The 27427-nt window shown below is 44.2% G+C and overlaps 1 protein-coding gene and 1 long non-coding RNA gene across 2 annotated transcripts; one reads left to right on the top strand and one right to left on the bottom strand.

Moving 5' to 3' along the window:
• On the top strand, positions 1-20651 carry LOC120411118. The gene is made up of 2 exons (XR_005603543.1): positions 1-120; positions 13902-20651. It is a non-coding gene; the product is annotated as an uncharacterized LOC120411118 (long non-coding RNA).
• On the bottom strand, positions 12033-26916 carry LRRC38 (leucine rich repeat containing 38). The gene is made up of 2 exons (XM_010405801.4): positions 26127-26916; positions 12033-14214 (listed from the first exon to the last, which is right to left on the bottom strand). Exons 1-2 carry the CDS (start codon positions 26875-26877, stop codon positions 13961-13963), a joined length of 1005 nt encoding a protein of 334 aa, XP_010404103.2. The 5' UTR covers positions 26878-26916; the 3' UTR covers positions 12033-13960.
• Positions 26917-27427: the final 511 nt, after the last annotated feature.

Raw genomic sequence — 27427 nt, forward strand, 5'->3', positions numbered from 1 at the left:
TCACTCCATGATTCTGTGATAAGGAAACCTCCTAAAACTACAGTTGCAGTCACTTCCCAGAGCAGAACTGCACGTCAGACACTGCCCCTCCGCTGCTGCAGAAATGAATAGTAATTACAGGTAATTACTAGTAATTTTGGGGGGGTTGTTCCTGCACACAGAGTGTCAAATTTGCTTAAAAATATTAGGGAAGGTTTAAATACTGTAGCATTTATTAGCCAATCTGTTGAAATATAATTAATTGTTGGTTTCCATTTCCATTGGCTGTTAAATATAAAAAGTTATATTTTAGCATTAACTTAACTTCTGAAGGACTTAAGGACTTTATTAGTAAAATTTAGGTTTGTTATCACTATTTTTTAAGTGTCGGAGGGCATAGGGGGTGGAGAAATAACATGGAGGATAATACCTGGTCATATTCTATGGACAATCAGCCTGAAATGTAATGCCAGGGCCCTGTACAGAAATTATTCATACCCAGCTCCCACGCAGGTGTTTCATTACTGCCTCTCTCAGACCCAGGAAATCTGTTGTGTTCCCTCTGGTCCACTTTGGTTGTTATAGAAATGCCTTCAACTACATTGTCCAGTTCTTCTACTCCTGGTTAAATTAATTCAAAAGCCTGTGGTCAGGAGAGAGGGCTGAGCCTGTGTCAACATGTCTTTAGAAATGCATTAACAAGTTACTCCACATGTATAATTAATAGGGACGAAGGAACCCTAGACTGTCACAAAGTCCATCCCAGTACAACTCTTTTGCTTCTTGATACTTTCTTTCCTTTTTTATGTTATTTCTAGAACACTGGTATAGTTCACTGTGTATGACTCTTGGAACATAATATAAGCTATAAAAGCCTTAATACCCTAATAAAACTATTTTGCTTCTTGGTGCATATTTTATACATTGAGCTCAAAGTGTTTTAACAGAGCTTGATTAAAAATTAAGCCTCTGTCCAGCTGTGTCAGGCAGGTAAGTAGTATCATATCCATTTTACAGATGGTTAAACACACAATAGAGAGGTTAACTGCCGTATCCGTGGCTGCTCACTGTGTTACCTGCACTGCTGGCAGTGAGAGCACAGACCTAAATAAATCATCAATTCTTCATTGGGCAGCTGATGCACAGATCAGAGAAATGGTCTTTTCAGTTTCACTAAAAATAATTTTCTTCTAGTGGCTCTTTTAACCAAAAGAGAGATACATAAACCTCGGTCAGCCAAAAAATTCAATTTCATGTAAAAGGAAATCGTATCGAACTCTTTTGGTAAACTTTACGTAAAGCTAAGGTCAGAGAGAAATGTGACATTTTGAAACCACAAGTTGTCTTCTGAGATGACTCAGTTGGCAATAATTTGTTTCACTGGTGAACTGGCTGGTATCTGGCAGTGCTTTGAACCATAGTGCTGAATGAAGAGTGAGCAGGGGACAAGTTCTTCTTCTGCAAGGTGACATCATTCATGAACTACATTTGACATAGTTCATATTCAATCTATAGTGATACAGAAGTTCCTTTTTTCTGAAGACAAGCAGCAGCTCAGCAGACAGGATCTCTGCCTTCCGAGTCCTTTCCCAGCACCTACAAAACCAGGCTCCCACAGACCCGCTGGGGAGCTGGGAAGGACAGAGACAGCTCCTTCCTACTCGCGGCTGCAGGCAGGAGACAAAAGCTTCTACAGAGGTTAAAGCCTGAGCTCTTGTTCCTTCCTGCTTTTGGGCCTTCAGGAAGCACGTTCCAGCAAAGCAGGCTCAGTGCAGGGTCCGTGCTGTGCTGGCAGCCCAGAGGGAGAGATCCCTCCCTGCACGGCTCCGGCAGAGCCGGCTGTGACCCACGGGGAGCATCCCTCTATCCGGTCTGTGCTGGGGATTTGGTGAGAGGGCAGAAGGCAGAGAAACAAGTGCAGGACTGTGGGAAGTGGGATTTGATGGAGTGATTAATCTACAGTCCAGCTGGCAGACACAGCAGCTGTTGCTATTACAGTTCTGATAGCATTTCATTTATTTAAAAACCCGATCTTAAAGCTTTAATATCCGATCCATTTTAAATCGCTTGGTTTGAAGGTGGCAGCAAGGGGGATCATCTAGTAAAGAACATGGAATAAAAGACAGACAAGTCTTAGACGTCACTTTATGAGACAAAGCTTCTTAAACTTTTCCATTTAAGATTGGATGTCCCTAATTTTCTAGTGCTGCAATAGAAGGCAGACTTGACGAAGACTCCTTTTTGCTAACAGAAGGCAGGTGGAGAGCAATTTCATAACCCAAAAACGATTTCCATTAATGAAGTGAGTGCCCTTACTGACCCTTTCCCTTTCTGAGCCATCCTGTTAAATAGAAAAATGGACAGTTGCCATGAAAGTTTAAGAATGAAGTCTCAGGAATTTATGATCATGATGGAGACACAGAAAAGGCAGGGAGAGAATTTCATCGGGAGAGAATTTCATCAGGAACTGCAACGGGGAGGTTGGATGAGTGCTGGGTTTTCCCTGTTGCCTGTAGGTATGGGCCAGAGTCTTCACCCTTTTCACATCCCTCCAGAGATCTGTGTGGCATCCCTCTATGATTCAGCCGGGAAGCAAAAATGCTCAAGTTTGGTGCCTGTGCTCAGTCACACACAGCTCTGGAGCCAGCAGCATGAGGGACTTTCCTCACAGAGCTGGGTTACAATCCTGCTGTAGCCTGGTGGGAGGAGATGACTCACTGTTTGTTTTGTAGGACTACAAGGAGACACCTTGAAGCAGAAAATGGCTTTGAAGTGCCAGCTTGCTTCCCAGAGCAGATGGCTGGGCTAGGCTGAGGTTAAAGATGTTCATTATAAATCCATCAGCAAACTAGGCCAGCGATGGACAGTGATTACCAGACAGTGACACCTTCTGTGTGACTTCAGCACAAGGGCTGCAGTCGAGTTTTGGCGAGTGGTTCAGATTCTTTCACAGAGCAGAGCCCTGGATCCAGAACACAGCTGGAAAAGCTGTATGGCCTCTGCAATCTCCAAATAATGCTGCCTATCACCCTAAATAATATTAGGATTCACCCCCCAGTGCAGACACCACAAACCCAGGTAACTCCCATGCACTCAGATCACCAGGACAAAGGGCCCACACAAGAGTTATTTTCCTTCTTTCTGTATGAGAATGTGGAGAATAAATGTCCCCACCCCCATGACTGCAGAGTTCCCAGTGCCCAGGCAGTTTCCTCACCAGGTAAACCAGGGTATCATAGCAGTGAAGAGGATGGAGCTGCACCATTCTACCGGATGGGATCCAAAATCACTTAACGCTGAAATCAGGATTGAAGCCAACTGCAACTTCTTTTGTCACAACACACTCAGGTCAAACAGAAAGCTGTTGCCTACTTTGATGCACTCACAGTCTCAGAAACCCCTCAGTGCTCTGTGGTGGATAATCTGCATCCCATACCCCAAACCTGAAGGAATCAGCCTGCATGGGATACTTTCCTCAAAAACAATACCAACTTCTCAGCCTAATGACTTCCGTTCCCTCAAGGAATAATATAAATTAAATATTAGGTCTGTAGTCACTTCCCTGCCATACAGTGTAATATTAATGAATTTATGGTTTGAACACTTTCTGCTTTCATTTAAAACCCTACATTGTGGGGTTTATTTTAATTTGATTGTTAAAAAAAGCCATTCTGGACTGAAAAATCCCTAAAGCATCTTTTTCTTCAAATTTTTGTTTTAAAGATGATGTGTTTTTTTTAAGATGAGAACAATTTGCACTCACAACATGATACCACTCTCAGAAACATAATTTAGAATTAGACTTTGAGAATTTCCTACCTCAAGTTGGAAAGAAATACCAGGTAAGTTTTTCTGTAACTCTCTCCTGTCACTTTTTAACAAACTCCCGAGGTCAGTAAATATAATGACATTTAGGAATTGCCATAGGAAGAAACCAGTGAAACTACTCACAGAACACTCCTTTTTCTGGTAAAGATGCCAACTAGGGGGGTTTGGTTTTGGGGTTTTTTGTTTGCTTGTTTTAGTGGTTGTTTTGCTTTGTTTTTAAATAATACAGTCATAAGACAACTGAATTATTTTGGACAGGCAGATGTTGCAGGTTATTGGTTAGGATACTGCAAGTCTAAACTCACAATAGCTAATATTCCACAGTCCCCTGCCAATCTGTAGATTTTATCATCACCACGTGGAAATTAAGGTTAAGTACTCAACAAAGGAACTGAAAAATAATGTTCTTCTATGAAAATACAAGTCAATCTAATTATGCCTCATTTTCCTTTTTAATGATATCTACCATGCATCTCTCTCATCCTTCTGGTTGCCCCTGTGTTTTTAAAGCCATCAAATGCTGTGCTTATATGGAATCTTTTGGAGCTCAGAGAAGTGTTTTCCCATCTTCATGTGTACAGTTCATAGACATAAAAAGGGCATCTCGATGCATTTGCCGAACTGACCAAAGTGACCTCAAGGTCATGTTCTGGTCATTTCCTCCCTTGATCCAAATTCACATTTGAAGCCAGATTTTCAGAGGCTAAGGAGTGATGCCAGTTGGTGAGAAGTATGACCAGGAGAAGAAAAAGGAGGAGTCCAAACCTAATCACTGATATTCCAGTGATAGTAAGTCAGCTTGGAAGAATGACCTCACACTCTGGAAGGGTTGAAGCAGAACCTGCCAGCACTATTGTCTGGATGGACTTTTTTGACTTAACAATTTCTGAGCTGGTAACAGATTTTTGTACAACCTTCTAAGTGACATCTCACATTTCATGTTCAAATGAAAGCTTTTGAACAGGCAAATGGTGCTTTGGTTGGGAGCACTAAACTTTGAAAATTCACTTGACATGAATTTCTGCTGGAAATAGACAACACAGAATCAGAGAATCACTGAATCACCAGGTTGGAAGAGACCTTCAAGATCACTGAGTCCAACCCATGCTCTAACACCACCTCAACTAAGCCATGGCACTTTTCCCATACCGTCCACTGCGGCTGGTCGGTGCTGGAGCACGAGGTGCCGGGACCTTCCTAAAAGCATCTCCAAAGCGAAGCCACTTGGCAGGACCACCACACACACGTGCACGCACACACGCACGGATAGCTCCATATGGGTCAATGATAAAGAACCGGGAAGGGTCCTTGTATGGAGTTCCATGGGAGGAGTTTAATGCAGCCACACTCATAAAGGGTTCCAGGGACGAAGACAAAGAGGAATGGAGGGTCCAGGGTTTTATATGGGAGAAGAGGGAGCATCAGGGACCAATGATCTGAGGGCATTGGGGCGGTACACAGGCGGGACTAGGTTATGGGAGCCAATAGGAAGCTCTGAGGGAGTGGCAATGGGGTGAGGGCCAATGGGAGGAACCTGGAGTGCAGAACCTTCTAGGGCAGGAACATATAAAGTAACAAGGGGCGGAGAGGCCAATGGGCCAACCAGGGAAGCAGAACTGGGGTACATTAACATAGCAGGGCAGAGCATTCTGGGGGGAGCCTCTTCTGTTCACCCTAACCTAGGGAGGAGTCTTTGGTACTAGGGACTGTCTCACCAGTGGGCTCTCTTTGTCTTTTGTACCACAGGCTCACTGGCTGCTGCAGCACTGAGTGCCGTATCCAATCTTTGAACCACATCCAGGGACCGTGACTCCACCACCTCCCTGGGCAGATGATTCCAGAACTTTATCACTCTTTCAGTAAAAAACCTTTTTGTAACAGCCTATATTTCCCTTGGCAGTGTAAGGCTGTGTCCTCTTGTCAATGGTTGCCTGGAAAAAGAGACCAATCCCCCAACCTGACTACAACCACCTTGCAGGGAGTTGTAGAGAGTGATAAGGTCACCTCTGAGTCCTCTTTTCTCGAGGCTCAACAACCCCAGCTCCCTCAGCCATTCCTCACAGGGCTTGTGTTCCAAGCCCTTCACCAGCCTTGTCTTCCTCCTCTGGACACGTTTGAGCATCTCAACGTCCTTCCTGAACCAAGGGGCCCAGAACTGGACACAGCACTCAAGGTGTGGCCTCACCAGTGCTGAGTACAGGGGAAGAATGACTTCCCTGGTCCGGCTGGCCACGCTATTCCTGATCCAGGCCAGGTGCCGTTGGCCTTCCTGGCCACCAGGGCACAGCTGGCTTGTGTTCTGTCGGCTGTCAACCAGTACCCCCAGGTCCCTTTCTGCCTGGCCACTGTCCAGCCACTCTGCCCCCAGCCTATAACGTTGCAGGGGGTTATTGTGGCCAAAATGCAGAACTCAGCCCTTGGACTTATTAAACTTCATCTTATTGGACTCTGCCCATCCATCCAACTGTTCCAGGTCTCTCTGTAGAGCCCTCCTACCTTACAGCAGATGGACACACGCTCCCAGCTTGGTGTCATCTGCAAATTTACTGATGGTAGACTCAATACCCTCATCCATGTCGTCAGTAAAATATTGAACAGAACTGGCTCCAGCACAGACCCCTGAGGGACGCCACTGGTGACTGGCTGCCAGCTGGATGCAGCACCGTTCACCAGCACTCTCCGGGCCCAGCCGTGCAGCCAGTTCTTGGCCCAGCAAAGAGTGCTCCTGTCCAAGCCGTGGGCTGCAGCTTTTCCAGTTCACTGTGGGAGATAGTGTCAAAGGCCTTGCTGAAGTCCAAACAGACAACATCCACAGCCCTTCCTGCATCTACCAGGTGGGTCACCTGGTCATAAAAGGAGATCAGGTTGGTCAAACACGACCTACCTCTCCTAAATCCACACTGGCTGGGTCTGATCCCCCGGCCATCCTGTAGGTGCTGTGTGATGGCACTCAAAATAAACTGTCCCATTATCTTGTCAGGTACCGAGGTCAGACTGACTGGCCTGTAATTCCCAAGATCCTCCTTCCTACCCTTCTTGTGTGACTCCCTGCTGTCACATTGGCCAGCTTCCAGTCAGCTGGAACCTCACCAGTGAGCCAGGACTGTTGGTAAATGATGGAGAGCGGCTTCACAAGCTCATCTGCCAGCTCCCTCATCACCCTGGCATGGATCCCATCCGGTCCCATAGATTTATGAACATCCAACCGGCTCAGCAGTTCTCTGACTGCTTCCTTCTGGATGACAGGGGACCATCCTGCTCCCTGACACCATCTACCAGCCCAGGAGGACAGTTGTCCTGAGGACAAACCGTCTTTCCACTAAAGACCAAGGCAAAGAAGGCATTGAACACCTCCGCCTTCTCCCCATCTGCAGTCACTAAATTCCCTCCTGCATCCAGTAGAGAACCGAGGTTGTTCTTACCCTTCCTTCTGCCATTAATATATTTGTAAAAACTTTTTTATTATCCTTCACAAAAGTTGCCAAATTAAGTTCTAACTGAGCTTTGGCCTCTCTAATTTTTTTCCTATGTGCCCTAACAACCCCCTTAAATACTTCCTGAGATACCTGACCCTCCTTCCAAAGATGATACATCCTCTTTTTATTCCTCAGTTCCTTCATCAGCTCCTTGCCCATGCAGGCTGGACATTTGCCTCGTTGACTCATCTTTTGGCACACAGGGACAGTCCGTTCCTGTGCCCTCAAGATCTCTGTTTTGCCCACCTTTGCTGGACTCCTTTGTTTTCAAGGGCTGCTTCCCAAAGAATTCTTCAAACAAGTCTCCTGAATAGGCCAAAGTCTGCCCTCTGGAAGTCCAGTGTGAAAGTTTTATTGATGCCCCTCCTTGTTTCACCAAATATTGAAAACTCTGTAATTTCATGATCACTCTGCCCCAGACGGCCTCCAACCACCGCATCTCCCACCAGCCCTTCTCTGTTTGCAAACAGCAGATCTGGCACAGTCCCTCCCCTGAGGGGCTCACTCACCAGCTGTGACAAGAAGTTGTCCTCCACACACTCTAAGAACCTCCTGGACTGCCTCCTCTCTGCTGTGTTAAGTTCCCAGCAGATGTCAGGTAGGTTAAAGTCACCTACAAGAATAAGGGCTGGTGATCCTGAAACATCCTCCAGCTGCTTGTAGAATAAGTTGTCCACCTCTTCTTCCTGGCTGGGTGGTCAATAACAGACTCCCAGCAGGATGTCAGCCTTGTTGGCCTTCCCCTTAGTCCTTACCCAGAGGCATTCAACTTCATCGTCATTAGTTTCAATTTCCATGGCATCAAAAGCCTCCCTAATATAAAGGGCCACCTCTCCACCTCTTCTCCCTCTCCTGTCTCTCCTGAAGAGCTTGTAGCCATCCCCTGCAGCACTCCGGTCACGCAAGCCATCCCACCACATTTCCGTGATGGCGACTACGGCACAGCTCTGCTGCTGTACCACGGCCTCCAGCTCCTCATTTGTTACCCGTGCTGCGTGCGTTAGTGTACATGCACTTCAGCTGGGCTGCTGACTTCACCCTGACTCTGGCTCACCAGCCCTGGGCTTGCTTCTGGAGAGCCTGATTGCATCCTCTTCCCCCTTCAAATCTAGTTTAAAGCCCTCTCAATGAGTCCCACCAATTCATGGGCTAAAATCCTTTTGCCCTTAACAGAGAGATGGAGCCCGTCTGGCTCCAGCAGGCCAGGTGCCATAAAAGATGCCCTGTGATCAAAGAACCTAAAATTCTTCCGATGGCAAGCCTTGAGCCACTTGTTGATAATGTGGGCTCTCCTGTTCCTTTCATCACTTGTCTCTGCCACCGAAGGGACTGAGCAGAGCCCCACTCAACCCAGTGCCCTTAAGTCCCTTTTAATTGCTTTGGTGCTCTTTTTTTCAATCTCATCACTGCCAGCCCAGAGTATCAACCATGGGTAATAATCAGAGGGCAGAATCAGCCCAGGGAGTTTCTCGGTAGTACCACGTACCTGGGTGTGACCTTCAGAGCTCACCACTGCTCACAGAAACTGGTAAAAAAGCAGCTCTGAGATGAAAACAAAGCAGCTTCAAAGCAAACTTGGCTCTGCTGAACAACTCTGGCCCAAGCTGGTTCACTCCTTACTTGCTGCCCACCTCCCTGCAAGCTTTTACATGCCACAAAATAAACAGTAGAAGCCTGCTCTGAAGTATTTACTGGTAGGGTTTTTGACAAGCCCCAAAAAAGCACATTATGTGCTGTTGATCCAGAGTTACACAACTCCACATGGCGTCAGGGAGCTCTGGGTGGGGTGTGAGAGCTGCTGGGAACTGGGGAGACACAGCATAATTCAAGTCCTGCTCTGTGACAGAGGGGCTGCTGTTGCTCTCTCTGTCAGCTCAAAATTCAGTAGGTTTTTTTTCCTACTAACTCTTTACAATGGTAGCTGGGTGCTTGGATAGATAGTTGGACCTGTGGTTTTCCTGGTTTGATTGTTGCTGTGGTGATTTGTGTTGCTGCACTGCTTAGAGGAAGCACCAAACTGGGACTCTGTTGTTTTAGATACAGTTGTGATATGAAGATACAGAAACCAAGACATAAAAGGGAAGATGATGTCAATGTGAGAGCACAAATCTGATTACAAAACCAGGTATTTTTGTGACAAAGCATCAGGTGTCATTAATAATATTTGTGGTTCCTCCATAGTTTTCTACAGTTCTATGTCAAGGCTCTATTGCTACAATGGTGACAGGGAGGACATGAAATAATAAATGGTTCTGGTGGCTCGTGTGTGTCACAGGCTGCCTGGCTCTCAGAACCCTTGGCAGATCTTACTCTCCAAGAAATTTAATTTCCTGGTGTATTATTTCTGGTTTCTTCTTGGAAAGACTACACAAGGATTCAGCATTCCAACATCACCTTCACCATGATGAATTACAAGGGCTTTCCTCCACAGTCAAGCATCCCAGTGCCATGGGAGGTCAGTGAAACAGGTTAAACCACAGGTGATTGAACATTGTCCTCTCAGAGGCATGGTTGGATTTGGACACTATGAAAGCCCTGCTCCTTTATTTTGGGAGATGTGAGCTGAACTTGGATGTGCCAGCCCTGGAAATAAAGTGATTTACTCACGGAGCAGGTTGGCAGCAAGTACTGGGTCAGTGGAAGGTCCTGCACAGAGCTGCTGCCCTGGGTCTGCAGCCAGCACAGAGGGACCTTGGTTGGGGATGAAGGACAGGGCCCAGCTCAGGTCCCCCCAGCTGCTGCTCCTCCTCTGGGGCTCTACTGGGGGGACAGTTACAGCAAGCTCCAGTGTTGTCACACACCTTCTCTGCCTGCACAGGTGAGTGCACACAGCTCTTCCCACAGCTGAAAGACAAGCCCAGTTTTTGTCATTTTTCAGTATGCCAAGCTGAATTTTAACTGTCAGTGTATAATGGGTCACTCTCAACTCCTTATCTGAGGTAGGCAAGCAGTGTGGTCCTCTGTAGAAGCTTCCAGAGGAAGGAGCTTCCACCCTTTGAGGTATCCCAGTGCATTTTATGCCTCTGTAAAACCTGACCCATTAATGTCCATGTCTGAGCAAGAGCCAGAGCAGGAGCTGCCTCAGAACGATGGTGGCTCACTGGGGATGAAATGCTGCGTTTGGACAGTTGCTTCAGGTGATCTTTATTTTAATGTTTTGTGGATTACGGTTTTTTAAAACCCATGTGCACACTTCTAAAAGTCAGACTGTCTCAATGACATCATGCAGATTTGTTTTTTTGCACAGTTTTTGGATCCTCACACATACCAAGCTCCAGCATTTCATCAAGGAGACATATCTGCAGGCAGTGTGGCAGCTGCTTCCTGGCTCCTGGAGCCTGCAACACTTTATTTAGGTCACACAGAGCATCTTTCCTTCCCCTTGAAGCAGGTAAAATGTCTGCTCAGTTCTGACAGTGAAAGAGAGCAGCACGAAAGTGAAGCTATTTTAGAAGGGAAATTGTAAATGAAGAGCTTTGCGCAGTACGTTTCTAATCACCTACAGGCAGTGCTGCTGGAGCAAAGGGAAGCTAAATTCAGCTCTAACTTGGCACCACGGTAACTTCTCTGATCCTAATGTGGGTCACTGCAGCCCGAGCAGGGAGTGCAGGCTCACTACATCCCAGCCACAGAAACATCCCTGCACAGGAACACTCCCCATGTCCAAAAACCTGGAGAGGGTATTAGCTCTGTGTTATACCTTTGTGCAGCTAGAACTGCAATAGTAATGCAGCCCACAGGCCACTCTCTAGTGATGATGAAATTGGCTTTCAATTTTTGCAGGGGATCATTATGGCAATCACTAGCTCTGGCAATATTCCAACAGGAGAGTGGTTTGCTCTCAAGATTCCGTAAAATTAGAAAAATCCCAGTTAGAACTAAATCCAAGTTCTGTCTCACTTACTAGCAATTAGAATTATGAAAAATCAGTATTAATAGTTGGCAACTGCTGGTGCTGACAATGAATCAATATTACTAACTGGAGGTGTTCTGAAATTTACATTACTTATAGGGAAAAATAGAATTTTGGAATATCATTAAAGTTTCTGATCCAGAAAAACCCCTACATTGCAAAATCACTTCGGTGTGATGCAGTATCCAGAATAGCAGCTTCCCAATATAAAGCTTTCCCAAGCCTCGCTCTCCAGCTTGTGCTGTGCTATGTGGGTGTCAGCTTGGTGTGCTCCTCGCTGTTCTGAGGCTGCTACATTCCAGAGAGAACCAGGGCTTTCAGGGCTTTGTGTTGGGTTGAATAAAAAGTTACAAACTATAAACAAATCTACATCTTCCTTCTGAGGCACCGCAGTAGGGTGAACCTGCAAGTGAGGGCAAAACCCAGTGAAAATAGTTGGGTTTGATATGTGACCTCTGCAAAATTACCAAGCCTTCCAGGACAGTGGCACAAAGCCATGAATTCATTACCAGGGGCAGGGCAGATGTTTGCTGAAACATCCTCTGGTGACTCCCTGGGAAGTTTGGTAGGACAGATCATTTTGCTAGAGGGTTGCAAGTTTTGAGTCCATAATAAGTGTGACCCAGTTTCCTATTCCATGACTGAACAATTTGCACACCTCTAAATATAAAACTGTTGATAATGAATCCATATTTGTGGGAAAGGGAGGTGCCTCAGGAACTGCACTGGGCCACATGTGTTTCCAACCACCCCACAAAACCTCCCTTATAAAAGGTGAATCAGGCAGAGTTTTTGTCCTTTTTCATTCCCACATACAAATAAACATCAACCCCCCAGGTTGAAATAATAAATATATTTGTGTTGTTTATAATCATGGCACTACACAGTGAAAATCATGTCATTTCATTTTTCTTGAAGGAATCGGAATAGAATAAGACAGTATTGATACACAACAGCCTCTCACTGTCCTACTTAACTCTGTCTCAGTGTGTTTTCTGAAGTAATAATCCTAACAATGGAAGCAATAAGTGCATTGAATAAGCTGTCCAGCGAGCAGAAATAAACGCTCTCCTCCTGGTTGTGACCTCAGCGTGGTGCAGACCCAGTGCAAGCCCTGTCAGCCAAGGGAGCAACTCCAGAGCTGCCACTGCAGCCCGACTGGCCCAGGCTCAGCCCAGCCCGACTGCACCCCGGGACAGCCGGACAGGGCTGATACTGAAGAACAGCCCCGGGGCAGAGCCCTCCCCCTGCAACCCCAAAGCACTTGAAAGGGATAAACGGTGTGGTGGTCACGTTATAGGTACTGGGACTGAGGCACGGGCAGACAGTGGTTTGCTGGAGGTCTTCCAGCTGATCTCTGTTGGGTGGGGATCACCAGGAGTGCTGATGGAACGTGTCTGCTGGACCCTGTCACACCTGATCACCCAGGGTGATTCCCTCCTACTGAGCAAGGCAGTATTTTAACCAAAGAGTGCTTTTTAAATAAATAATAGCATTTACAGTAGTTAAACAAATGCTACTTTTTATCAGCTCTATTTATAATAGCATACAGTCCTTAGCTTGCTTATTACTGTGTTGTTCATGACTTTAAGCCCTCACAGCTAGTCTAGATAATAATTTAAATACACAGAGCTTTAAAAAAATATTTCCATTACAAATATTTTAAAAATATACTTATCCTAAAAAGCTGTCCAGCACTATTCCAAAAATCTCTTGTAATAAATGTCTTTTTAAATTTTAACAAAAATATCTACTGTCATATAGAAGAGCTCAAGTTTTGACAAATCTAAAATACAGTCAGAAATATGTTGGGCCAGATTTCACTCTTGTTTATACAGTTGCCAATTTGGATCATGGTGTTCATCTCAGTCGGGTTATTCCAGTATAACCAGGAGCAGAATATAGCCCTTAGTGCTTTAAAATAGCTAAATGGACTGGATGCTGCAACAGTTACTGGTGCTGAGCATTATGGGGAGGGAAATCCTTTACTTCTCTGCATCTAAAAATGCAAAAGGATGTTATATTTAGGATCTGTGCCATGACCAAAGACTTAAAGACTTGCCAGGCATCTGCAGTGGATGACTCAGACCCAGAATCATATTCACTTACAGAATTTTTTTTTTTTTTTTTTTTTCTGAATGGTGCCTGCAATTGCTGTCATTAAATGCAGGATGAATGCTTTGGGAGAACTTTTGTAGGGGGAAAATGCCAACCTTCTTCTCACGCTTTCTGTAATTCTAGGAATCATTTTAATTGCATTTTGCTACTTACAAATTTATGTGAGTTTTAATAGAATCTCCCAGTACTTAGATCTAGGAAGGACACTATTTTAAGTTGCTTCTGTATTTTCCAGCTGAAACATCTCCATTCATCCAGTCCTTTTCAAAGTGTATTTAGAACAAGCTTCAAGCACTTATAAGAATCTGCATCTCATCAAGACAATCTGGAAACTCATCTTTTAAAACACTGGAGCTTTTTATGGCTTTTCCCTCCTTTTTCCTTCAATCTTCAAGTTTAAATGCAGTGTTTGATTAAGGACCATGGAAATCAACCTGGTCTGATTGCACCAGGGTACATGTGCAAGCAGAGGTGACAGTCTCAGATCTGCCATTCCTGCCTGTGACCATCACTGGCTAGAAGGGATCCTTACACATTGTGAGTTTATGTCACATTTAAAGCTTTTACTCTATTTGTTTTCCTCATAGACTTTGCCTGATGATCTGGTAACTGATAAACCAAGGAAACTTAAGGATATCAACTAAGTTCAGTCCTCACTGTCGTCTTCATCATCATCGTCATCCTTGCTGGGAGCACACCTTTGGAAGCAGTGCACCAGGGTGGCCAGGAAGAAGCTGGAGAGAATTGCAGCGATGGACACGGCGACTCCAGAGAAGATGATGATAAAAAGATCTGTCAATGACAAACTGAATTTGCATTCACTAAAGCTGACCTCAGATAACTCATTCAGAAAGATCCTTCTGTTCTCCACAGGCAGGGAACACTGGATTTCATGGAGACCTGCAAGGAAGTGGAAAGGGAAACAAATCAGCAGAATATTGATGAATTCTTCTGTTGATCTGGGTCAGAGATTGAATGGCTGAAGAAATGTTTTAGGGTTAATTCCAGGTTTAGAAAATTGTACAATATTCAGGGAAAAATGGAACAACACTTGTCACTATCCAGAAGCCTTTACATAACCCCTTTGAGCAGATCCTGGAAATTAAGTTATTTTACCTTCAGTCTTCCAGGGATCAGGTGTGATCTAGGACCATGATTTGGAAGATTTAAAAAAGTCAGTGTTGAACCCTGGATGCATCTAAACCTGGAGACCTGAAAGCAACTCCCAACTACTCCATCTGAACACAAACTCTGACTCCAAAACAGGGTAAGAGGGATACTGAAGTTCCTTCCACACCCTTCTACATTACTTTCAATGTCGTTCCAAAACTACGGATTTTTTTTTTTTTTTCTGGTCAAACAACAGTTTGGGCTTAATGGATGCTTGTTTGCCTGTGACCTGTTTCCACCTTTTCTCTCTGGCTGTCCTGATGCCATGCAAACTGACAGATATTGTTCCCCCCTGCATTACTGGAGAACGCCTAGAGCTGGGTTCTTTGTAGTGAAAGCAAAAACCCCCAGATTTATGAACTGGTGAGAATACAGTTGGATGCTGGATGGTAAAAGCACACGGTTCACTGCATATGCCCAGCTGCCTCTTCATTCACCACGGGGGAGCATCAGGAGAGGGTTTTACCAGGGCTAGAATGGAACCAATACTAAGTGAATTAAGTCTGTAGAGCTGCTGGCAAGGCAGCTTTTGTCTCACTATTAAGGACATGAATGTAAAGGGGAAATGTAAGAATTGTGTGTTAATGATACGAGAACTGCTGCTGAATTACTTGATCCACTTTCACTCTACTGATGATCCCTGGATGTTCTCCCTGGTGTGGGCTCTGCCTTGCTGTGTGCACCCAGAGCTCATGGCATTTCCATCCTACAGCTCTGCCATAGGACCATGATTTCACTTTAAACAAGGAGTAAGAGTCCCTCTGCAACTGTGAATCCCGTTTTTCCTGTGGCTGGATAGCTGTGGCATGCGATGTTTTACTATTAAACCCGGGCTCCTCGAGTTAATGGTGCTGCCCTGACTGATTGTCTGGATCCAGCCCAGCCCAGCTGTTGTATTGATTTGAGAAGGAGTGGAACCAATTATCACCCTGACCTACTTGACCTTGTAATGAGTTTTGTATTAAATTTTGATCCCTAAAAGCTGTCCTGTATCTGTTGTGTTTGCCTAAAGTTCTGTTGCCTTCCTCTTTCTCATGCTTTTCTGACTGAGAAGATCCTGAGAGCTGCCCCAGCAGTGTCAGCAGTCAGCCTGCCCAAGGCTCACTGGTTCCTGCAGGCAATCTGCTGCCCAAAGCCGTGCTGGTTTTCCTGAGCCCGGAGTGCACAGCAGATGGTGAACAAGCACAGCTGCCTCTGGAGATCTGTGAAACCTTCTGTCATCAGAACTGACCTGGAAGGGAAAGCAGCTACGTGGTTTCAAACATCCTCTGAGACTTCTGGAAATCTGACCCTGCAATATTTGTATCACGTCTTGTGCACGAGCTGATACCCCGGAGCACTTGGGCACGCAGAGGCTGAGGAGGTACAAACCTGTCCTCTGCGGCCTCTGACTGAGCTCCTTCTGCAAACCTGCCTACTGAAAGAACTGAGAGCTGGCCACCAAATCATATTTTCATTTCAGTAGGACTTGGAAGTAGCAGCTCTAGGCATCAATCAGAGTAAGCAAAATGGGGGACAGATGGATATCCTTTTGTGTTCAAAACCATGAGAAATGAGGGAGGAGGCAAAAGCCATAGGCTGGAATTTCAAGACCTGTGTCTTTTTCATCAGATTTTAAAAAGCAAAGATATTTTCAGTAAATAAATATAATCCTGACAGTAATCAAAGCAGTTGCATGAGTGTAACATATTGCAAATTCATTTGAAGAGGAAATCCTTGCTAATAGGAAAACATCACTGCAGCATTTTGGCAGGAAAACCTGCACCAAGTGAATACGGCACTGACACAAATTCCATTTCACTTGTAGCAAGCACAAAAGTTTCTGTACAACTGTGTTTCTGTAAAAGAAATCACTCTAACAGAGGCTGAGACCTCCTGAGAATTGCTGTTTTCAGAGCAGCTGAGTCAAGCTCCTCAAAAGAAAGAGGGCACAGGTGACCATAAGCAACTCTACTTTTTAAAATTTCTGTCCAACTGCAAAAGAAATTCTCAACTGCCAGCATTTAAAATACCTCTGTGCTGGAGTGATAGGATGGAATATCAGATCTGAGCTTCATAAGGAAGGAAGTAGAAAAAGAATATATTGAACAAAAAAGAGAGCAAAGAAGACTCCAAAAGAAAACTCTTGTCTTGAGCAGTTCTACATACTGCAGCCCTTGGCTTTAGAGCTAACTTACCATGGCAGCATTTGCCCAGGATCCCAGACATGGAGAGGAGCTCGCTCCTTCCTTCCCAACAGCAGTTCTGCCATGGATCAAAGCTGAGCCTGTGAGCTCTATTCCTATTTCCCTGATGCTTTCACTTTACATCACAACACACAGAATGCAAACAGCAGAGGATCTGCAACACACCAAGGCACTTAGAGGGTATTTCTTGTTATGAGAATCAGTGTACTGTAAGGATTTTGAGACTCATTATACAATAAGGGGAAATAAAGACGCTCCTCTCCATGTAGCCATGGGTACTGGAATCTAGGTCATGCTCTCAAACCAAATAGATTAAATGGGAATTTGCTACTTGCTTTATTCTGTGACAAGCCAACAGGCTTGTGTGGCCTCAAGTTTTTAGAGAATTCTTAGTTGTTGGGAATAACAGATGCTAGTAGAGGAAATACAGCACCACAGACCAGGGGCCAGTGCAGGGGCCTCGCTCGCTCCCAGCTGTACCTTCAGCTGTGCTGTGTGTGCACCACCTTTTCCAAAAGACAGGAGTGAGCTGAACTCTGCTATCCACTCACAGGGCAGTCTCCTAAAGCTGTGCTGGAAGCAGCCTGGGAAGACTGCAGAGCTCGGTGGAAGCACGTGGCAGTGACTGAAGGAAAGGAACGCTGATCATTCCGTCCTGTTGGGTGGATGTTTCTTTTCGCTCGGTCGTGACACTGTTGAAAAACCCAATACAGCCAAACAGAAACTTTTCTTTGGATTCCAAAGAGAATTTGGAACAGACTGTTCAGTTGGAACAGCAGTAAGACCAGCAGTTCTATCTCTGGTGGCACAAGGAATTTCTCCTCCCAAAGCTGATGCAGTGGTTGTTGCACCAGAGCTTCCAACTGTTCACCTGAAAATATAATCACCTGCAGGTCACACACATCTGCTAAAGATGGCAAATGGACAAACCCATTTCATCTGCTTCCCTCCATAGAAACATGGCCTTGGCTTTACATTATTTACAAGCAGGTTGTTCTTATGACATGACAGTGCAGAGAATTGATGGTCTGTACCCCACCTGTCCTGTTGCACTGGTGTCCAGGAATAGATCCATCTTTGCTCTTTGCTTGGGCAGGAAGTAATTCCAGGGCATTATACACCCTCTGAATGAACAATGAAATAACAAATGACTTCTAGAAAGTGATCAGTATTAATTATAGAGTGTAGATTTTTTCCTCTGTGTGATTCTGTTGCATCTAGACTGGCTCAAGCAAATCCCTGTCCCCACACACAACCTCTGGAGGACAGGAGATGCCATTTCCCTTCAGCTCTGCTTTCACACACTTTTACTTGAATGGTAATAGCTTTTATTGTTTTTTCGGGGGGTTCTGTATTTTTCAATTATTTATTTATTTATTCTGTAGAATTTATTCTTTTAAAAGACCAGCCTGGTTGTTGTCAAGGGCATCTCAAAGCAGCTTGCTATTTAGTGCTTGGCTGCAGCAAGAGAGCCTTTGATGACAGTTATATATATCTACCTCATTGCGCCCACAACCTATTCAAGGAGTTGCTTCTTCATACCAAACAAAATTGTAAATGAAATAACAAGTGGGAGTGTGCTATAAATACACAGCTTGGGTTATTTTGGTCAGGGCCATCCCATTATCTGTAATGACTCCAGCTGTCCAAAGGACAATGTCACACACCCTGTATCCTTCTGCTATGTCATCAGAAGGAGCAGATGTATTGCACTGGTACTGATTGCTTTGAAGTGCCAGGCAAGGGACAGGTGCTGGATTCTACACGGGCTTGTCTCAACACTGGAAAAAAAAAAGGATGCAAATACAGGTCTATACCCTGAGGAAGAAATTGTCTAAGTAACATGGGAAGTGTGAAAATGTTGGAATTCCAGAACCACAATGCTAAAAGGGAAGGTGGGTTTTTAAAAAGAATTAAATTCTCAAATAGGTTTCAGAACAATATGACTTTGAACGCCTTATATTAGAGGAGTACAACTCCACCAAGTACAGCACTTAAACCCTTCCAATAAATCACAGGCAATTGGGCTGCTAGATCCTAAAAACCACTCTGAGTTTGTTTCTGTACAGGACTATGCCCAGGCTGAAATCCTTTAAATCCTGTAAAACTGAACCTCCTAAAAATGGAAGCAGCCCAAAAACAGTCTGCATGCAAATAATGAATAATTTCCTTGTAAATTACTGAAAACAGACCAACAATGCTGTAATGCCCCAAAGTTATAACTGGATGGATCTCACCATCTCAAAAACCCCACAAAAGCCCAGAGGCCCTGTTTCATCTGAACCCTGCTGGGACTTTGTAGCCATAATCCAACCACGTTTCTCACAGGTTCTTGTGATGAGGAATTTTTAAACCACTGAGTGCACTGACATTGCCTGCTCCTGGCTGTGCAGTGGGTTTTCCCTGGATGTATTGACTGATGCCCTACTGCTCTGTGAGCTTTGGTTTATACTCCCCTAGCTAAAGACAAGCATCAAGAGGCATCACTTTCCCCAGGTCCACTTGACTTTGTTTTGAAGGACTCCTTGTGCCTTTCTGTCTCTGCTTATTTTTAATCCCTCTGCTAAATACATCTCTTATTGGAGAACTTCTGGAATTCATTATCAATCACTTCAATGTTATGGTCTGTCTGTTAGCAGACAGAGATTTATAATTTTGGATGCTGAATTACAAAACAAAACAAAACAAGAAAACAGGAGAAAAACAAAAAGAAGAAAAAGAAGCCTCAATTCTGTTGGGGTCTTTTGGAGTTCACAAAAAGCAGGTACCAGGAGAAGTAGTTTCCTACTGTTCAGCAATAGGCAGCAGGATGAGATAATGCAAACACACACTGGAACGTGCACTAGGATGTATAGGAAATACATCCACAGAAATACCTGAAACCATAAATGTTTAAATGGGCTACATGCACACATGTTCATTACTATGGATACAGTACATGTAAGAGCACTACAATAGGCCTTTTTTTAGAGTAAATTTGGTATTTGCCCTTTTGGGTGGAATTTAGCTGTTTCCTCATGTTGGTGAATGTAGTTGACACAGATTTGAAATGTTTAAATGTGGCATGTTGTTTCTTGTGTGGTATTTTGCTCCCAGCTATGGTTTGCCTTAGTCTCCTTAAACACTGTCACAAATGTATTAAATGTATTAATAAGCAGTGAGAGAGGCACTGCCTCTGAAGTGAGATGAGATTTCATTGAAAATAGCCTCGAGCAATCAGAACAGTAAGGCTTAAAAAACTTGAAGCCTAGATTTAGGTCCTTAAATAAAACTTTTAGGGCCAAGTGTCCTAAAGATTTGCAGAACAACTTCAGAGGGTACTTAGCAGTTTGTCTCAATGCCTAAATATAAAGTTCAACATCAGGTATTCACATCTGCAAATGTTGTCCTCACATCTTTAAATCTGTGAAAGATGGAAGTACTCCAAATAACCTTAGGATGGAAGAAACAGAGTGAAAAGCCAGTGGCAGTCAGATCATTTTACTGAAAATGTCTGGGAGATCAAATTATATATTTATATATGTATATATAGAAACAGATTTGATGCGCTTGTTAAGGAATACAATTTCTGTGAGGAGCTTCTGCTTGAGCGGGATAAAAGCTGCTGAATGTGTGAAATGTCTTAGGGCTTTTAATTCCTTCAGATCTTCTGTTCTGTCCTGGTGATGTGGAAGCATGTGCATGATACTGGGGGAGAGCTGATGGTTGCAATGGACAGAACAGCCTGTCCTTTCTAGCTGCAGCTCACTCAGGTTCTATATTGGTATATGAAGCTAAGGAGCCTTCTCTCCACAGCAGATGAACAAATAAGTGCTAATAAAGACTGATAAGTCAAGAGGACTTGTAAAACGCTCCGTTTCTTCTCTGGCTGTTGGTTCAAATGTTAAACAAAACCTGTCCTCTCGTGTCATTATGATGCTTTGTTTTAAAGACAATATTTAATATTTTCTGTAAACCCAGTAAAGGCCTGGACTAGTGAAAGGAGAGATTGTTTAATTTATAGAAAAAGTTATGCAATAGATCTCAGATTGGAATGGGATCACAGAAAGAGCCAAGAAGCAAGAGATGGTTACCTCATGGCATGAAATTTCTTAACAGGCTTAGAAAAATCATTCCATTCTTCTGGGTCTAGAAGGGTTTAGAGGGCAACTCCTGTGAGGGGCAGCTGAGGGAGCCGAGGGGGGGCTCAACTGGAGAAAAGGAGGCTCTGGGGGGACCTTTTGGCTCTGCACAACTCCCTGACAGGAGGGGGCAGCCAAGGGAGGGGTCAGGCTCTGCTCCCAGGGGACAGGACAAGAGTAAACAGCCCCAAGCTGTGGCAGGGGAGGCTCAGGTTGGACATCAGCAGGAATTTCTTCATGGAAAGAGTGGTCAGGCACTGGAAGGAGATGCCCAGGGAGGTGTTGGAGTCCCCATTCCTGGAGGTGTCCAAGGAAGGACTGGACATAGCACTCAGTGCTCTGGGCTGGGGACAAGGTGGGGATCGGTCACAGGTTGGACTCAATGACCTTGGGGATCTTTTCCAACCTCAGTGATTATATTTTATGATTCTCACTACACTGATTCACTTCTGAATCTCTCTTTTAGGACTGAATTCAGTCTGAGTTTCCTGCTTACAGCCTCACTGTCACCTGCTCTTGGTTTTTTTCCTGCCTCCTCTCACTGCCATCCTTCTGCCCTGCTCTTTTTCACTGAGAGGCTTTACCTGGAAATATGCCCCTTTTCCAGAATTTACCTGTCCATCCATACTGAAGAGGTCTTGAAAACTACAGAAGCATTTCAAGTAGCTAAACAGCATCTGTGTCAGTACTGACACTAAAACCCTCTTGGAGTATCTTAAAAATGTGTAGCCACTGCCCACAACTTTCCAAAGAGGAGCAACAGTTGACCAAATGAGCCCTGAGCACCAATCCTCACCTCAACTTTGGCTACTTCAATTTCAGACATTCAGAATATCTATTTTATTTATCACAGCCCAAATCTATTCGGAATTCTGTCTCTGGCCACTTCTGAATGAGTTTTTAAATCTTCCTGGAAATACAAATGTACACAGGCTATCCATAAAAATGCTCAGTCTAAACCTTTGCTAAAAGTCTTTCTAATACTGTTTTTGTAGAGAGCAGCAAAATTTTTAATTCTTGCAATGGGTAATGGGGAACTTAAATAATGAAACGAATAATTTAAATAATCCCAGAAACTGTATACAACTTCCCAAAGATAAAGGGAAGAAAAGAAGTGAAAAGCAAAACGAGGGCAAGATGACAGAAAGGAGACACTACAGTCACACTCCAAGGAATACTTAAGCTCTAATTAAAAGTGATGTTAAAAATGCATTAGTCATTAGCAAACAAGGTCACAGGCCCAGCTGCCCAAAGCATGTGCACAGAAAATAAAAATCAGCAACAGGGATGTCAACAAAACCCTTCAATGTGGCCATTGGAGATTACTTGTATTGCTTTGTTACAGGCATTTATCTGAATCCAGTCCCTTCATCCTGATGGGAACCTCAGAGAGATTCAAGAAATGTCTTTTGCACTAATTTTAAACAAGATGTTTCAGCAAAAAATTATTCCATCAAAGCCCTTTGTATTTAAACACTGAAATGGAATCTGTTCTGTAGTCATTTGCACCAGTGACAGTCTTTGGCTGGCTGAGCACTGACTTTCAAATAGTATTACTAAAAGAACTAGGTTAAGAGATGAGGCAAAGAAAGAAAAGTGCATTTTTAGCCAAGATAAATGCGAGGAACAACAAGCTCTGAAAGCAGAAGGAAGCCTGGCCAATACGAGAAATCGCTGAGTGTATTTTTGTAGACCAACTTAGGCATTGGTTCTTTCAAGGTATTTTTTTGTTCTATGAGTTTTCATGGCCCCATGGAGTAAAACCTTCCATGAAAGTTTTCATAGCTCCCTTTGTAGGGATAAAGATCTTACAGCAACTTTTCTATTTCCAAAAAGATAATCCCATATTCTTGATAGCCATACTCCTCCTGATGGGAAGGCTTTAATATGTATCATTTGCCACCATGTGCCATTCAGATGGAACAAATGCCTACATAACCAAACATCCTTCTACAGAAAATCTTTCAAGTGTTGTACTTAACCATTGTGACCCACAGCAAACACTTTGTCTTCTCCAGGAAAAAGAACTCTTCTATTTTTTCCACTTACCACCATCCCACTGATCTTCACAGTTCCTTTGCCTACTTTGCACTACTCTCACTAATTTGTTTTTAATCAATTACTAACCAAGTCAGAGGGGAAAATTGTAGTTTTGTTTTGCAGTATGATGAAAATGCTGGTTTTAATATCTCTTTATGGTAAGAAAAAGTGTTTGCTGTTTTAAAGTGCTAGGTTCAATCACAAAACTTTTAGTGCAGTTTTTTAATGTCTGCCTGCAAATCTGCCAGGATGAGGGTATCATCTGGTAAGGGTATTCAACTAAAGCCAATTAAGCCTTTACTTAAAATTTAGGTGAGATGAATAAATGCTGAAATCTGTAAAATTATTGAAATCCCAGCTGTTTGAAGCAACAATTGGATGAGCAGAAGCAGCTCAGCTAGGCAGAGCCTTTCCAGCCAGCTGGGCAGGCAGGTCAGCAGAAGTTAGAACTTTACAAGCTATTTCTGGTATCATGCCAGGAGGAAAATGGACCTGGCTCCTGCAAAACTAATGAGTTGAAGTATGGCTTTTGTTAGATCACTGAGTCCTCCAGAGACCTTAATTACAGAGGGACAGAGCTTCAGGATCAATTCTTGAGATTTCAGTTCACAGTGACAAAACTCCCTTTTTTAAATCCACTTGGTATTTCTTTTGCAAAAGCCAAGGGCAACTTGGGCTGACGAGTTCCCTGCAGTGCTGCAGTGAGAGGTGGAGCAGTGGCTGGGCTTAGTGAATGGTTCAGTTACTGAGGAACTTCCCTCAGACGGGAACATTCAACTACTTTAGGTGTCATTCAAAGTGAGGAATCTAAATGAATGCCCAGACCCTAAATCTGTCTGCAAACATCCTTCTCCTGGCCATGTGTACAGGCCATGCAACACAAACCCTTGAGCTGCTGCAGAATTCCAAAGCAGAAGCAGCCAAGATCTTTTCTTGGGCTCTGGAAATGCATCCCTATCTTTCCTCCTGTATTTCCAGACAGAAAGCCTGCTGCCCTACTTTTCCTGGTGTGTTTGCTGCAAGAATCCTTCGTCTCCAGCCTTACAGCACTATTAGGAGAAGCCAGGGAGTCTGAATGCTCAGCGTTTAGTGAGTTGCCCTTCCCACTCTTCCCAGGAAAGGCTAGGGAAGCGTGGCCTTCGATAAGTATAACCAGACAAGTAACACTAATTTAATCAGTTCCTAATGGGTATCATGTTGTGACATCATTAAAAACTGGAAACTGGGTGTAAAATGCAATCAAATCATAATTCTAATAGTTTAACTCTGACTTTCCAAAAGTTGTTTTGCAAGGCACGCAGCTGTGGCCATGTATTTCAAAAAGTCATTGGGACGGTCTTTCCTTTTTGGGGTTAGTTTTGCACTCACCTTCGTGAAGAATGTTTTGGTGCTTTATTAAAGGAGACAGTGACTGTTTTTGGGGCAGCATCTCACAAGAAGCCCTGATGCTTTTCTGCATCCATGCACATCTCTCACTGGCATGGCTGGGTGCAAAGAGAGCAGGGGATTCGTTCCAGGGAACAAATCCAAATCCTTGCAGGACAGCTCTGATCAGATAAACTACTTGAATATTTGCTCCTTCCCTCTTTGTCTTCCCAAATCAAGTCTTAGTTAAAGTTTGGAAGATCTGGATAAGATAGTAATTGTTCAGCTATTTGGCCAAAACACAACTGTGGATGAGAGAAAACTCTGTGGGAAAGCATCTCTGAACTTGGAAGACACTGGGAAACTCTGGCAGTGCTATGGGAAAGCTCAGTCACTTGAGATTTCCAGACATGAGTTTAGATACACTTTAAAACACCAAGGGTGCAGCAGAGAAAGAGGTAGGACAGACTCAGGCTGAACAGACTTAGTCAGGATCAAGGGGAACAACCTGGAAGTTCAGTAAAAGCCTGGGGAAAGTGAATTGCTGTGTGAACTGATGTTCAGGATTAGAAACAGGCAAATACTTGATTCAAACTGAGCAAACTTTAGCTAAGGCATCAGGAAAGGTGGGATAATAGGCCCAGTTTGGTTTAGAAAGAATTAAGATCAAAATTTCACTGAGACAGAGAGGAAAAAACCCAACACTTTTCCCTCAAATAACTTCTTCCTTAAAACACCTCACTTACAGGTAAGAATATTCAGGGCAACATAGATGAGTGTATTAGAAAGATGCTACCCAAGGTCACAAGCATGGGAAGAACATGAATAACTGACTGCAGAGTCTGAACCTAGAGTGACAGGACACAGGAGAACAGCTTCAAACTGACAGGGAGTAGGTTTAGATTGGATATGAAGAAAAAATCCTTCCCTGTGAGGGTGGGGAGGCCCTGGCACAGGGTGTCCAGAGAAGCTGTGGCTGCCCCATCCCTGGAAGTGTCCAAGGCCAGGTTCGATGGGGCTTGGAGCACCCTGGGACAGTGGAAGGTGTCCCCTCTGGGGCCCTCCCAAAGTTTCCCTGCTCCCAGCAATCTGCCTTTGGGAGCAGCTGGTGCTGCTCAGTGGCAGGACTTTATGCCCTGGTGCTTGTTGGGAGACATGAACTGTGAGATGATCTCCTGCTAAAGCTGGATTAAGAGAGGCTTTGGGGTCTGGTGGGACATGTGGAGCAAGAGTCTGGATTCCCTAGACATGGCAGTCTTAACACTTTTATTTTGCCCCCCTGTGCCTTTCTCAAAATTACTGGCTCAAATACCAGGCTTATATGTCTTACATTTTGGGGGGTTCCAAAGCCACTTCAATTTATTTCTCATGTTGGAAGCAGTGCTATTTTAATGAAAAGAGCCAAAATCGAGATACTGAAGTGTTTGAAACACAGCGCATCACAACAGAATACTTCCAGGAATGGGCTGAAAATCACAGTTGCACAAAATGGGGCTTTAACTCCTTTATAGCAGCTTTATAACTGAGCAGCAAAATGAGAGGAAAATCAGTTTTCCTAAGGAGCTGGCACAGAATATTTAGCTGCTGAAAGGGCTTACTGTAGAAAACATATTTACCAGAGAGAAAATGAAGTCTGGAAGAGAACCAGCTCTGGGCTGAATGAATTTGAAAAGGCTCTTTCATTGCCTATGTAAGTTTAGTCTGTAAATCAAAATTATTAGGGGTTAATTTTTAAATTTTATTTCTTAACTGGGAGGAGGACCTGCTGCTAAAAGGAGCCAACATGGTTTTAATGGGCTTGTTTGTTGAAAGCATGCAATTACAGCCTGAGCATACTGCAGGCAGCACACAGACAATGGGAGCAGGAACCCTCCTGCCCTCCCAGCCACACACAGACACAAAGACTGCACTGAGAGCCACAGAGCTTTACCTTTCTGGAGCTTGGATGCATTGTCCTGTATCCAGCTGAAAAGATTGGCAAAGTCACAGTCACAGACCCAAGGGTTGCCCTCCAAGCGGATGGTCCGCAGGGAGGGCAGCGCTTCCAGGGCTGCCACGTTTAGGCTCTGTAAATTATTGTCATTCAATTCTAACACTTGGAGCTGGTCCAGGTTCTCAAAAGCAGCCTCATCCACATCCACCAGGTTATTGTTTCCAAGGCTCAATTTTATCAGTTTCTCTGCTGATTTGAATATCCCAGCATCTAGCTGTGTTAAATTATTGTAGCTTAAGTCTAAATACACCAGTTTGGTAGAACTGCTAAAAGTGCCCTCTTCTAAAGAGGTGAGGGAGTTATTCCTGAAGTCCAAATAGACTAGATCTCCATAAAATATAAAGAAGTCAGCTGGTATCGCCTGAATGTTGTTATCAGCTATAAGAAGTTTCCGTACATCCAATGGAAAGGGATTAGGAACGCTTGGGAGTCCTTGATCCCGGCAGTCTATGGTGTGGTAGTCCATACAGCTACAGACAGCAGGGCAAAGATGACCCCCGGGCAGGAAAAGCAGGCAGGCAAAGCCAGCAAAAGGCAGGAGGCAGGAAGGAAAGCATGGCAACATCGTCAAGGATCTGAAGGCTGTGATGAGCACCACTTCTAGGAGAAAGACATTTTGCTCAGCTGAGCAGGAGTGTCTGGTACTTGTGTGTGTGTGTGTGATTGTATCCAGGAGATCACGTATCATCACAGATCCGATAGCAGCAGTCTGGAGGGGGAGGGAGGAGAGAGGGAGGGAGGCAAATGTGAGGATTTACACTGTCAGAATATTATGATGCTGTACAGGGTGAGGAAAGAGATGATTGGGTACAAGGAGGATCTTTCAAAGGACTCCCTTGCTTTTGTGAGCTAAAAAAAGCCCAGAGCCTGCTTGAATATTTGCTGTATATTCCAGCAAAGGGGAAATCACACCTGATCCTGTGACTCTGACAGCAACAGCTTCTGCTTAAAAAGCCCTTCAGGTAAAAATCCCTGATGGGATCACTTAGTGTGTTTCTTAGCAGGACTCTCCATCAAGGTGACCAACAGCTATGGAAATGCAAGCGAGTGTCAAGCAGTGTCCTGCATGCCTGCTAAGGACAGTTTTCCCTTTTATTTGTAAAACAGGGAGGAGAAGCAGGGAGCCCAAAGACAAGGAACGCTGCTTTGTGCTGTTTCTGGATTCTTCAGCTGTTAGAGCAAGCTTGTTCACACTGTCTAAATATGACTCAGTATCTTTTAACCAAGAAGAATAACCT

Source organism: Corvus cornix, chromosome 21, assembly GCF_000738735.6.
Source record: "Corvus cornix cornix isolate S_Up_H32 chromosome 21, ASM73873v5, whole genome shotgun sequence".
In the NCBI taxonomy this organism is placed as follows: Eukaryota; Metazoa; Chordata; class Aves; order Passeriformes; family Corvidae; genus Corvus; species Corvus cornix.